The sequence below is a fragment of the Manis pentadactyla genome, chromosome 10, assembly GCF_030020395.1.
Source record: "Manis pentadactyla isolate mManPen7 chromosome 10, mManPen7.hap1, whole genome shotgun sequence".
In the NCBI taxonomy this organism is placed as follows: domain Eukaryota; kingdom Metazoa; phylum Chordata; class Mammalia; order Pholidota; family Manidae; genus Manis; species Manis pentadactyla.
In genome coordinates, this window is record NC_080028.1 from 56,512,083 (window position 1) to 56,526,798 (window position 14,716).

A 14,716-nucleotide genomic window follows, 5' to 3' on the forward strand; every position below is an offset into this window, starting at 1 on the left:
GGATAAAGCAGCTCGTCTCATTGCTCCATTGTAATCGTGCTGACTCTGTCTTGTTTCAGAATAGTGGGGTGTTTTGAAGCCCTGGTACATCTCAAAGACATGAGGCCGTTTCCTTTAGAGATTTGTGTTTTCATAAGACGAAGTGTTATTGAAAGAACAGTTTTCCAGTCCCTCTGATGTGTATAAAACTGCTGCACAGAACCTTTATGGATTTTAAGGACCAAGAGGAATAAAAGAGTTTGCTCATCTGAGACTGTAATTTTTTTAATTAGCTGAAATTTACTCTGTATTGGAGTACAGCTGATTCCACTGAAAACATATTAATGATGAACCCGATTACTGCAGTTCACAATTGTATTTTGCTTGTATTTGTAATTGTGATGTGTCTTAATATTGAGTTGTAAAAATTCTTTATATATTCCAGATATAAATTCCTTATCAGACACATGATTTGAAAAGGTTTTTCCCGTTCTGTGGGTGTTCCTTTTTCTTGATAGTGCCCTTCGAAGCACAAAAGTCTTCAAATGTCATGAAATCCAATTTATATTTTCTTTTGTTGCTTGTGCATTTGATGCCGTATCCGAGAGACCAATGCTTAATGATGGTCATGAAGGTTTACTCCTCTGTTTTCTTCTAAGAATTCCTTAGTTACACCTGTCACATTTAGGTCTTTGATCCATTTTGAGTTAATTGTTGTAGTGCTGTTCTTTTTTTTTTTAAGTGCTGTGATCTTGGCTACCATGCAAGTCTGAATAGAGCCCTAAGAACATATCTCTCTGCGGAGTATAACCTTGAAACCTCCAGACACGAAGGCTTAGACATTATTGAGAATGCAGTTGACAATCTGGAGCCCAGGAGTGATAAGCAGAGATTCATGGAGATGTACCCTACAGCGTTCTGTCCACCAATGAAGTTTGAGTTTCAGTCTCACATGGGTGATGAGGTCAGTAATTGAATATTTTAAGTCTAATGAATTGTCTCTTTACTTACTTCATCTGCTGTAACCCCAAAATTGTAAGAATTTCCAATTGTTTTCTCTCTCTGGACTTCACATGGGATTTTAGCATAGTGTTATGCTAAGATCAGTCATTACCCCCTCTTAAAGTAGGGGTCCAGCCCTCCAGTGCCTACAGAGGCCATACAGATACAGGTGCAAATGCAGTTGCATCTAAGTACTAAACTGGCACTGAAGACTGTCAGGACAGTTAGAGGTTTTTCTTCCATCTCAAGATATTCAAGTTTAAATTCAGAATTCAAAAAAGTACATTTTGCTGGCACAATAGAATCTATCTGAAGACTTCTTGTAATCCTAATTGAAAGAGATTGCCATAAAGAAAAATAATTGTAAATGGCTGGAAAATGGGAGAGGGGGAAAAAAAGGCAGAACATTGTTTTAAGACTCAACTTGTCTCCAAACTGGTAAAATGAGTATTAGAAATGATACATCTTAGGTTCTTTCTGTGAACTTAGCTTTCTATCTTATTTTACCTAAGGGGCAAAAGACATTTAAACCATTTATGAGTTGTGGTGGTGTATTTTATTGTCTGCAGATATGGGCAAACAAGAACCAATTAATGGAGCACACTATATATATTATAGCACTTGTCTTCTAGCTGTGCAAAACAATCGTCATCAATTAAAAACCCAATTCTAGCCTATTTTGGTGACAGTATATATATATATATATTTTTTGAGAGGGCATCCCTCATATTTATTGATCGACAGTATATTTTTTAAATAGATGTAATTATAATGTCCATGGCAGAAGTCTTTAATGTCATGATTTTTTCTGAAATACCTAGTGTTGTGACTTATATGGGGTGTGTATGTCTGCTGTATTTCTAACCTAATTTTATTTTTGCTTAATTGGATAAAGTGAATTACTTGATCAGAAATGGTGAGCAGGTTTTAAGCCAATCGCACATGAAATTGACAGCTGAGTGGCTTATTCCACCCAGAGTTATTTCCAAAACCAAATGGTTTTTAATTTTTCTGTTTTGGATATGTTAAACATAGAATGATAAAATGTCACAGACAAGTGACAACAGTGGGATTTTGCTTTTGTTTAACTATTAATATTTTCATAAAGTGAGTCTGCTGCCCCTTCTTTATGGCCAGTTCTTCCAGGGAGCAATAATCTCTGTGATGTTTTGAAAACTGAGAGTATTTCTATGACAAGATGAGAAGAAATTGTGTCTGGTGCAATTTAAATATAATTAAAAGGTTCTAATTTTGACCTTGCCCATAATTGAGACCATGGCCAAAATATTTTTCCATCTAAGTGACCTCTTCAAATTCATAGTGGATCACATTATATGGCTGACATTGCCCAGGGAAGCCATGGTTGGAAGAGGCTAACAATAGTCACATTTTCTGAGTTTTTACTGTGTGCCAGGCAGTGCTCTAAGTATTTTATGTACATTATCTAACTCCATTCCCTCAACTACACTATGGCATAGGAACTCTTATTATCCCCATTTTATAGATAAAGAAGCTGAGGTTCAAGAACTTGCCACAGCCACCTGGCTGACTATAACCATTTGGCTTTGCTGCCTGCCCTACTTTTGCCTGTGTGGCCCACTTGTCACCGTGTGCCTGACAGTCCTTAAGGATGCCATGAGGGTGTCAGCATCAGAGCTGTCTGCAGCTACTGCCCTGTTCTTCAAGCAGTGCCTCCTGCAGCTGCTCTCTTGCCAGTCACACCCAGGCCAAGCAGCTGCATTCTGCTCTTGCCACTTACACAATAGATCTGTATTTAACACTGAAGGTTTGAGACGGCTGTTAAAAGTTAATATGTAATTGGAATCTTGAGGGGGCCAGTGTGATTCATGCAACATTTAAAGAGGAGAACCATGCCTCTGGGGGTTTGCTTGATGGTGCTCTGTTCTAGTTGCAAGTTCTGATTCCTCCTCAGGTGTGTCAGGTCAGCGCTCAGCAGCCGGTCCAGCCGGAGCTCATGCTCAGGTACCAGCAACTGCAGTCACGACTGGCCACACTCAAGATCGAGAATGAGGAGGTGAGCGTGCTTTCTGCCCCACAAGCAGTCTGAATTCTAATGTAAGCTGGAAGACATTTTCACATGACCTAGGCATATTTAACATTCTAAATGCAGTCTTTTCATCTTGCACTTTTGGACTCCTTAAATACTCTTTGTAGAGGATAAGTGGAAAGATTCTGTATTCTGTCATGGAGTAATGCTTTATGAGGGAGGCACTGCACACACATGTAAACACACCTTACTCCTTAAGTTTGAGATTCCGATTGAAAATTGTTCCCATAGTTTAACATATGTGTTGAGGAATATATGTTCATGTGTAGAATGAAACTTTTGATTGATACTTTAATTCTAACTTCTGAAGATAATACTTTTTTTAATGCTTTTTTTGGTACTTAACGTGGCATTACTGACATAATTAGCACAGAAGTCCTATTTCAAAGTAGAACTTGAATGAGAATAGGAAACTATTTCCTGGCTCAAGTGGATTCAAATGGATAGAACATAAAATGTGAATTTTAAATATATATTGAGCCAGAAATCAGTCATACAGTTCAGCTGCCTGTTTCTGAAATTAATTTAATTGCATTCACATTCTCCTTAAATAAAAATATGAACCACAGATTTTCTGTATCAGTCAAGGTTGTAATTTACAGAAATCCAAGTCAAACTTACTCATGCTAAGAAGTTTACTTATTGGTCAGTGTTTGCTAGGCTCAGGCAGACTGGATCTGTGTTCAGCCGGTATTATCAGGAATCTCGCTCTTTCCATCACTTTGAAGGGATGCCTTCATGTGTGTTGGTAGGACTTTTTAATCTGCGTTTTGGGAGAACCAGGACTACATGGTCCTGCAGCTCACCCTCTCACCCGACCGTGCATCCCTGTCTCTGAAATAGGGTCCTTCTTAAGTCATGCACACCTCTCGAACAACCATTACATTCAGGAATGGGATTCTCTCTTTGGTCATCCTCCGTACTGGGCCCACTCACAGAGTTCTTTGATGGAACGACTCCAATAGAAATTTGTATTTCTGTAGACAATTCCCAAAGGAAGGAATGTGAGACAGAAAAAAAAAAAATCAATCATTCCCCTTGATAAAATGAATTATCAAAATTTACTTTAGTGCCCTCTTTAATTCATCCACTGGGATGATTTTTTCAAGCTATGTGAATGTGTTTGTATTTCTGTTCATAAGGGGTGATGTGTTTTTAGTCCAGTATAGTTTGGTCAAAAACCACTGTGGCTTTCTGGCTTCCATTCTTTCTAGAAGAACGAATGAAACCACCCCTTATTCAAACAAAGTTATTTAAGATGAAACCAGTGTGATTAAAACTTCAGTCTCTGTGTTAAGATCCACAAATGAGCCTTTCCAGCGGAATGCTTTCACTTTCCTTGAGGTGTTTTAGATCTTAGGGTTTTGGGAGCCATCACAAAGTACCCACCTAATGCAATTTACCAGATCCTATTAGACCGACAGTTTTTATGTCTAGTGACTTCCTTTTTTTTTTTAAATGCATATCCTCCTGCTGTTCTATTTGGAAACAGTCTCTATACTCTAGGAAAATAATGTGTTATTCACAAGGCCAAAAACTGGCAGCCCACCGACCTGTTTTGTTTGGCTTCCTCAGTTTGGCCTCTTAAAAAACGGGGAAGTCTGGCAACTCTGGCTCTGCCTGGCTTCATGAAGAGAAGAGCTGGAGTATTTGAGTTCCATTTTGTCATAGTCATTCAGCTCCCAATTTTCTTACATTGCACTAGTCCACTTACGGTACCTCTTCGGCCTCTACAGACTTTTGAGTTTTTGGCCCTTAACATATGCCTCTTTAGGCATAGTGTGGAAAAGCACAGTGTCCTTATAAACTGATAGAGGCAGGCAGTGCTTTCTGAGGGTTGATTTTTTAAGAATTAACTGTAGAAATCAATCAGATTGTCCTGATGTTTCTTAGTAGCAAGACTAGTGGTTTATGATTTGCTGGATATAGAACCAAATTCACTGTAGTTAAATGGGATTCCCAGTGTAAGGAGGAGTAAGTCGGATTTTTGGTAATCAGTGGATTTCCATAGATACAGAAGGAGGAAAAGAAGTTTTCATATATTTCAAGGTTCCCTGGGACATTCTTGGTTTCCCAAAGCAGTTTGGTTATCACCCAGGTTTTCCTTGAGGATAAGTGGAAAGTAAAGCTGAAGTCAAACACAAGAGAGCTTGAGAGTCCACTTAGTGAATTTTAATACTGTGGGTCAGTTCATTTCAGTACAATAAATATTTGTTGAACCACTTCTACATTCCACATATTTTTCCAGGTGTGGAAAGTTCAGAAATGAATAAGCACAGTTAACATCTGTCTAGTGTGAGAGCCAGACTATAAAAAGTCATTTATGAAATGTGAAAAGTAAGAGACATAACTTAGGAATAAATAGCAGCCGTTGCTTGTTTGGATCCTGTGTAGTACTTTCCTCTACCATAAATAAAGGATTTGCCTCAGATCTTCCACTGATAAAAGGACAGAAAGTTGACACATTGATCACAAACCAAATATACAAGTAAAGAAACATGTATAATTCTCTGCCTCTGCACAAATATATATACACTCATAAAGCCCAAAACTTACTGGAAAAAGTTCAATTAACTAAAAATAATTATGACTGCCTGTGGAAAACATCAAAGTTGGGAGCAAATTTCATCTAAGTTTACAAAAGTGTAGACAGTGCAGCTACATAGAACATGAACCTTTTCAAATCTTAAACAACTACAAATAATGGACACCATTTGAAACTGGAGGAGGCCTTCTTAGGAGGGAGTTTCCATGGTTAGAGCCCACAGACTATGGATAAACTTTGTTTCCTCTATGGCACTTCATTTTTAAAATTAATTGCTGTCATTTAAAAAGTGGAAGGTTTGAATAAAAATACTGATTTCTAGCTTCTAAAAATTAAAAAATCTGATCATATTAGATCTGTACTTCTGCAGGGTGTTAACTGACTGGAGCTGAGCAATAGATGCTCCTTGTAGACACAGAACATGTGCTTCCTCTTTGCTATGCTCCCCACTCAACCCACTTGCCTCATTTTCATTACTTGCTTGGCCCTTGAAGATATTTGAGTTTGCAGCACCTGCCTTAGCACAAAGGGAAGAGACCAGTAGGCCATTTATGAAATGGCCTCAGTATACATGCAAGTAGTAACAGCTGAAAGTAAAGGTTTGATTAAATCTGTGGTTGATACAGATTCATGATGGATTGTGACATTTATTGTCACTTTACAACTTTATGGTGGCCTGTTAAACCCTTTAAAATGAGCTTTCAGTGTCATGATGCTGCAAACTTGCATCAGTGGTACCTCAATCTTGTGATTCCAACTTGGAGTCAGCTAGTAAGCAAGTATCTATTAGTGTCCACAGTGTGTTGTCCTCATGGAATTGGAGCAGACCCTGCTGCCCACACAATTTTATTCCCAACTTTTGGTTTTCCTTTTCATACATAAAGTAAGAAAGTGTTATTTTAAACATTAATAAGCATTATTTTTAAAGATAGTACTTTAAAAGCAACCTAAATCTAAATGATGAGTTATGTCTTTTTTACTGTAAACATTTTCCAAACTCTTTCTGCTCTAATGTTGCACAGTCTTGTCCACTTTCTTAAAGTTGACTTTTAACCTTGGTCATAGGATTTCCACTTGGGGTCATTTCTGATGCTCCATTCTTTCAAAGCTAGTGTCGGAAGTAATTCCCCATAGATGGTATTTCCTTTCCTTAGAATTCCTCTTTCCTCCTTTTATCCTTATGCAGCTGAAGAAGAGGAGAGTGAATTTTCATCACTCAAGCAATCATGCCTTTCATAATTTTAAGACAGCCTTAGTTCTAAGTAGTTTGCCCCATTTCAGACCATTTGTCCCAATATTTGGTCCAGAAAGATAGAATTTTCATAAACATGTCACTTCTGCACTGTGACTAAAACCTTGCATGTGACACAGGTATCTCTTTCAATTATAGATTTATCCCCTGTAGGAAGTGAAAAACAGAGAAGCCTGGGATTCCTCAATTAATTTGTGGCAATGTTTAATGAACTGATAGCCCCATATAAATTTTTCCAGCACCACTTAAAATCTTTTACCAACAGTTAACTTGGGAGAATTCACAGACTATTCCAAATATATTTCTTATGCAGGATATTTTCAACGATAATGAGCAAGATTTTAGGCAGACATTTGAGACAATTTTCATGACATGGGTTATTAAGGAAAGAAAAAGATACTTTGGTTATCCTCCTACCTAGAATAGAAAAAAGTCACATTTCCTCCCTCAAATTTCCCATATTACCAATGACTACAGGGGAATCCTAAGTCATGTAACTCATGTGATCAAACCCTTATAGGCAACTGTCAGATTCTTTTAAGACATGGTATAAGATGTGGAACTTGATAGCTACTTAATCATAATTGCTGTTTCTGATCTTTGTGGCTTTAACTTCATTTTTACTTATTTAAGTATTCCTTCCTTGCCTGCAACCTTCTACAGATGAGGTTAACAGTAAAAGCCTAAATAAAAGGCAGCTGCCATTTATCCCTTACATGATAGCATCATCTTGGCCAGATTGAAGACAGGGTCAATTGTCTTTCAGTGAAACACATATTTTTAGAAGCACTATGTATAGAGACAGACCGAGAGAGACAAGAGACATTCAAATAAGCTTTACCTCACAGAAGGGAGAGCTTTGATCCAGATACCAAACAGAATGAGGAGAGTTTATAGAACAGGTCTGAGAGTGAGTCATGGGATAGGAAGAAAGTGGCAGAGTTCATAGTATCAGCAAAGAAACTACACGCTGTTGGTGTGTGCTGATCGTTTCTTTGGCATCTGTGGATCTGAATGATGACTTCAACTTCCACCATTCATTCAGTGAACACTTTGGATAATCCGCTGTGTTCCAAGCACTGTACTAGTGACTAGAGATACAAAGATTAATAAGGTGTCCCTAAACACAAGTTGCTTCCCCATCAATGGAAAACATAGCCCTCTAAAGTGTGGTAGGTGCTTGTGAGAAATGGATTTGGCATCCTGCTCCTCAGGCCAACCAGAAGGGTCATTAAACCAGAGTCAGGGTGGACTGCAGGCAAGCAGCTTTCCTGAGGCATGGGTGAAGGCAGAGATGTTGGTCAGAGAGCCCTGGGCTATGACGATATCCTATTCTTTCCATTAAGTTGCATCACTGCTGACAGTGACTTTTGTTCAAAAGTCAGGAGAGCTTAGTATTTGTAAACATCCTCTTAAGGCAAGTACATAGATTATTAGTATGAATTCCTCTGGAATGATGATAGACCCCTCCCCAAAAGCATGGGGGCAGCAAAAATTGGACTATTTTTCTAGGTCTGGAAACACCTTACCCAACACAGACAGGGTCACTGGCACCCGAACCGCATGTTAGGGTACCAGGAGTGAGGGAAGGCCATGACAAGATGCTCTGCCTCTGCTGTTGCCTTCTGTGGCCTGTGCTGGCAGTAAGTTTCTGTCCCCTTGGCTAATTAAGGATGACATGAATCCAATCTCTCTCTCTCTGTGTATGTGTATATAGTTTCTTTCTGCTAATTTTCATACATCTGAAATTATTGAAATACACCCAAGGTCGGTGATGGCAAAGGGTGAATAGATAACCAGGGAAGGGAAGGCAGAGCTGGAGATCACCTCTGCAGACAGATTGCTGAGTATTAAAGGACAAATTGGTCCGCACCAGGTACAAGGCCCAAGGCAGTGCTAGAAAATAGTGCGGCAGGGTAAGGGGTTGAATTGTGTTCACCCAAAATTCCTATAATGAAGACCTAGCCCCCAGTACTTCAGAAGATGCCCCTGCTTGAGGACAGAGTCTTCACAGAGGTAATCTAGTTAAAGTGAGGTCATTAGGGTGGACCCTAATCTGGTGTGACTGATGTCCTTATAAAAGGGGGACATTTGAACACAGAAACAGAGAGAGAAGACAATGTGAAGAAACATAGAAGATGAGCTTCTGCAGCCACAGAGGCAGGCCTGGACAGACCTTCCCTCTCGGCCTTCAGGAGGAGCCCACCTGCCCACACCTGGATCTCAGACCTCAGCCTCTAGACTGTGAGATGGTAATGCTCCTGCTGTTTAAGCCACTCAGCCTTTGGACCTCTGTGGCACCCCTAGAAAATGAATACAGTGCATTAGGAGAAGGAAACCACAAAACAACTGTTGGTCTTCTCCAGTGGTCATCATGTCCTGGGAGAGAAAGGGCAAAAGAAGCAGCCTGGAGAAGTCTCCTCTCCCCCTTCATCTGCTTTGATCTGCATCTCAGAGTCCAGACCACCTGGAAGCCCCTCCAGTGAACTATATTCTTTAGGTTTTTCACTGTTTTTTTTGGCCTCTCCTTCTACCAAATGCAGTTGTGTCCTCCTACTGCTAATGGGGAGTCATTACAGGCCTCATTTTAGCTGTTTTCTATTTGCCTCATTATATTCCCTCCTTGTGACTTATTAATGTGGCTTGTGTGTGTCAGAAGTTGGTATTATTCCTCATCAGTAACATCCCCTGGGATAATATATAGCCCCAGCCTATGTATCTGGTATTTTCTGTCCCATCCTTTATTCTTCCTGACAATTCCAAATTTAACCCTGACACTCTTGCTTCCAAGAAGGAAGTTGAGAAAGGAAGAAACACAGTGCTATTGACAAAAGACAAGGAATCACATGGCTGCTGCTGGGTCCACTGTGGGGTCCACAGTTTGTGGGTCTCATTCCAAGGGCTCAAGTGGGCATGGATCCTGTCTAGTCCTTGGGCAGATGGTTACTCCCTCTGTGACCTTGGCCAGGAAGTCTGGTTCTGGGACAAGGGTCCACTTCAGGGTCCATAGTTGGTTCAGAGACAGTGTGTCTGTTTCCAGATGCTTGAATGGGTGTGGCACTTGCCATGTCACTGGATAGTCCTTGGAAGGTAGGACTGGCCCCAGACCACAGCTGAATGCAGCTGGAACTGAGTCATGGGTCTGCCTCAGGATCCCCAGCGTGGCCTGCCTCCAGAAGTACAGATAGACATGTCCCCCACTTGGTCCCTTGTCAAGCAGAGCTGCTCCCAGACTGCAGTCCAGATCATCAGGGCCAGGTTACAGGGCCACTTTAAGATCTGCAGTGAAACCAAGGTTAGCAGGCCTGCTTCTGGAAGCATGGATGTCCCTCTCCCCCTTCTTCTCTGGGTGGGCAGGACTCCTTCTACACTGGATGGGAGGGGCTAGAGCAGAGTTGCAGGGCCACTTCAAGATTTGCCACTGGACCAAGGTTGGCAGGCCTGCCTCTAGGAGCACAGGCAGGTGTGCGTTCCTGCAGGTCACTGCTTCCAGACCAGGACTGAGCTTGGAACTGTGCCGTGTGCTGCTGCAGGGTCCACAGCTAGGACCAAGGTCAGCATGTCTGTTACCAGAGGCACAGTGGGCGTGACTCCTCCAGGCCCTGTGGTAGACAGTGCTGGTGGTAGGACCGAGGACAAACAACTGTAGCTGAGTCCACAACGGGACCCAGCTGTTTCTGGGACAATAGCCAGAACCACAGTTGGCAAACTTTCCCAACTTGGTCCTCCTCAGTCTTGGGCTCCACCAAGGTTTTTTAAGCTCCTCCCTGGATCCAAAAGCTCCCACTCATGCTCTTTTGTCCATAGATTGCCGGCAACTTATTGTTCCAGGGGTGGGTTACAGAGAGGTATGAGTAGGGGACCTCCTATTTTGCCATCTTGCTGATGTCACTGCAGGGTGGTGAATCTTTTCATTCTTACTATAGATACATAATCATGACTTCCTTAAAATAACTACTTTCAATATTAGTTTTTACAATGACCTTTAATATACTTTTTTCCAATAATATATTTTGTATTGTACATATCCCCAGGAATAATGACTGTGTTAACGTCCCTTTTTAGTTATTCCATCACATGATCTCTTTAAGGATCTCTAGCACTGACTGCTATTCTATCCCTAAACACTATTTTGTTGTTTAAAAAATAACTAATTGAAAATATTTCTACTTCCCATAATGGTGGATTGAGTCACTCAGCTGATTGACCTTTCACTGTCCAGAACAAGGTGCATGGCCAACCCTGAAGCCCGTGACACATGGGACCATTTGTTACCAAAAGGAAGAGAATCAGAAATTTTGAACAGAAATTAAATCCAGTGATTCTGAATTATTAGTATCCATAATAGCTTGGAAAAGTAAATAAACATTCTCTCTGGAGGATGGTGACCTCACTTTAGACCTCAACACTATGAAAAAATATCCAGCAAAGATAACTAGGCACATGAATAAACAAAAACCATTAATGATTGCCAGAAGAAATAACAGGCAATAGAAACATACCCAGAGGGACTCCAAATATTGGGATTATCAGAGGCAAACTGTAAAAGACCTACTTTTTGTATTCAAAGAGATGAAAACCAAACTTTGATTTCAGCAGGGAACTATAACCTATAAACAGTGAAATAATGGACTTATAAGTGAACCGTAAAGAAATTCTAGAACTGAGAAATACAATAACCCAAATTTAAAAATTGGTGGGTGGTTTTAACATCAGATTAGACACAGTTGAAGAGTGGCTAATCAAAGTAGAAGGCAAATTAGAAAAGAAATAATGAAAATGCAACATAGAAAAACAAAATGATAGAAAATATAAAGAGAAGTAAGAGAGACAGAGAACACAGTGCTGTTTAGCATACTAAACTTCAAGAAAGAAAAATGATACAAAAGAAAGTAGAGTCAATATTTGCAAAGATAAAAGCTGAAAACTTAACAGAGCTTATGGAAAACATCACACAATTCAAGATATACAAAAAAAAATCCAGGTAGAATATATCTTTAAAATCCTTATTTAGACATTTCATGGTAAAGCTGTAGAAAACTTGAAAAGCAGCTGGAGATGAAAAGTAAGAATTCATTCAAAGTAGTGATAGACTGACCATAAACTTCTCAGTCAATGGGAACATAGAAGCCATAAGAAAATATAGTGATATCTTCAATGTATTGAAAGAAAATAACTGCCAGGCAGGAAAGATATCTTTCACAAATGAAGGTGAAATAAAAGTTACTTTCAGGTAAATAAAAACAGAGTTCACCACCAACAGTCCCATGCTAAAAAGAATTTCTAAAGGGAAAGTGCTCTTTAAAATATAAGAAATAGAGATCAAATAATGTAATAAGTATGTGAGTAGAAAGAACTGAATACTATTATATATAAAAGTATCTCAATATATTAATATTTACATATATATCCTATTATAAATATTAACAAAAATGGCATATAAGTCAGAAAAAGGAAATGGAATAAAGGTGTTCTAACCCCTTTAAATTGGGAAAAAAACTAAGCTATTGATTTACATTGGATTTTGATAAAGGTCGAGTATGACTTAATTGTGGAATATAAATTAAAAAGCACCTAGAAGATAACATAGCACAGTATGTTTATGGCCATGAGGTAGGAAAATGTTTGTTAAATAGGACATAGGAAGTACTGATCATAAAGGAAAGAATTGGTAAAATAATACCATTGAAATTTGAGACTGTTCATCTAAACACTATAGAAAGAGTGAAAAGCCAGACCACAAAATGGTAAAAGATATTTGCAACACATTAACAAAAAACTTATATCCATATCTACAATTAATAAAAAGACTCATAACCCAGTAGAAGATTGATGAAGAGATTTGAACAATATTTCCAAGAGAGGAACTCCAAACTGTCTCAAACATGTGATATAACGTGCTCAATCTTAGTCATCAGAGAAATGTATACTAAACCCTTGATGAGATACCTCTATCTACCCAACACAGTGGTTTAAATTTTAAAAACTTATAATATCAACTCTTGAGTATGTGGAGTAACAGGAATTCTCCTACTGTGCTGGTGGGAATACAAATTAGAACAGTAACTTGGGAAAATAGTCTGGCAAACCCTATAAGCAGCAATTCTATTTATATATATATGGTCCAATAAAAATGTGTTTATAGCTGTAGTATTAATAATCACCCCAAATTAGAAATCAGTCATCTATCAACAGGAAAAGGGATTATGATGGATGCTTACAATGAACATCCAGCAATGAAATACTATACTCACAAGAAATAAATACATCTTAGTAGATAAAGTTGAGCAAAAGACACAAAAATCATACATGCTATAGGATTCCATTTGCAAAATACAGAAAAGAAAGGAAAAAACTAATATATGATGTTAAAAAACAGGACTGTGGTTACATTTGTGGAGGAGAAAAGGGTGTGTGGTGATTGGGAAAAGCACAAGATACTCATAATATACTGTTTCTTGATCTGAGTGGCAGTCAATGTATGTATGTTCACTTTGTACCGTGATTGAGACTGTACACTTACAGTTTGTAAGTGTATACACATTTTTCTTTTTGTACTTTAACTTCAATTAAAAAGGTTATTTAAAACAAAAAAAAAAGTAATTGGAAGAGCACCCAGTGATACATGAGACTTATAAGGACTCAAATAAAAAGTGATATCCTCAGGATAATTTTGAAGAAAGCCTCCGACTAGTGATAATGGGGTATTGTTTAGCTGTCTCTCTCTAATGCTCAGTGAAATAAGCCAGGCAGAGAAAGACCAGTGCCAAATGATTTCACTCACCTGTGGAGCAAAGCAAAAACTGAAGGAACAAAACAGCAGCGGACTCACAGAACCCAAGAATGGACTAAGAGCTGCCAAAGGGAAAAGGACTGGGGAGGGTGGGTGAGAAGGGAGGGAGAAGGGGAATAAGGGACATTATGATTAGCACACATAATGTAGCGGGGGGCATGAGGGAGGCAGTATAGCACAGAGAAGACAAGTATTGACTCTATAGCATCTTACTACGCTGATGGACAGTGACTGTAATGGGGTATGTGGTGGGGACTTGAGAATGGGTGGAGTCTAGTAACCATAATGTTGCTCATGTGATTGCACATTAATGATACTAAAATTTTAAAAAATAATAATAATGTACTAAGGTGAGAAATGTGTTGCTGTTCCCAGGTTAAGAAAACAACTGAAGCCACCTTGCAGACAATACAAGATATGGTCACCATTGAGGACTATGATGTTTCTGAATGTTTCCAGCACAGCCGATCCACAGAGTCTGTGAAGTCTACTGTCTCTGAAACCTACCTGAGTAAGCCCAGCATCGCCAAGAGAAGAGCAAACCAGCAGGAGACCGAGCAATTCTACTTCATGGTGCGCCTGTCGCTTCCCCAGCCACTCCTGGGGCTCAGACCTGGGTCCCCACATGCTGCTTTTGGAGTTGTGTTGGAGTTACCTGGGGTTCTTTATTAAGTTATGGACTCCTGTCTACCCTAGGAGTGCGTGATTCAATTGGTCTGGGATAGGGTTTAGGAGTTAGTACTTTTTCAAAAGTTCCTAGGGAGTTTTGACACACAGACAGATTTCAAGAGAACTGCTCTAAAACAGAACTTTTAAACTATAATGTACACATGTCACCAGAAGAACTTATTAAAATTGCAGGTTCTGATGGGTCTGGGGAGGGAGGAACCTAGGAGTCTGAATCTCTAATAGGCTCCCAATGCTATTAACCTTGGGATGCTAATCAGCCTAGATGGCTGATGCTGCTGGTCTCCGTGAGACCACACTTTCTTTGAGTAGCAAGGTTCTAGGATCTAGAAGATAAAAGTGGCTAGATTGTAGATATCCTATAGGAAATTCCTTGACACTGAATACTTT

The 14,716-nt window shown here is 39.4% G+C and overlaps 1 protein-coding gene across 8 annotated transcripts in view; it reads left to right on the forward strand.

Annotated features, from left to right (window-relative positions):
* The window catches only part of SRGAP1 (SLIT-ROBO Rho GTPase activating protein 1), a 281,990-nt gene that overhangs the window by 212,152 nt on the left and 55,122 nt on the right, over positions 1-14,716 (forward strand). For 7 of the 8 annotated variants that reach the window (XM_036894915.2, XM_036894919.2, XM_036894917.2 and 4 more), the window contains 3 exons: positions 722-943; positions 2,915-3,016; positions 14,015-14,212. In XM_036894915.2, the coding sequence (XP_036750810.2) occupies positions 722-943; positions 2,915-3,016; positions 14,015-14,212 (522 nt within the window). The remainder of the gene's footprint in view (positions 1-721; positions 944-2,914; positions 3,017-14,014; positions 14,213-14,716) is intronic. The other variant, XM_036894920.2, reaches the window with a different exon arrangement.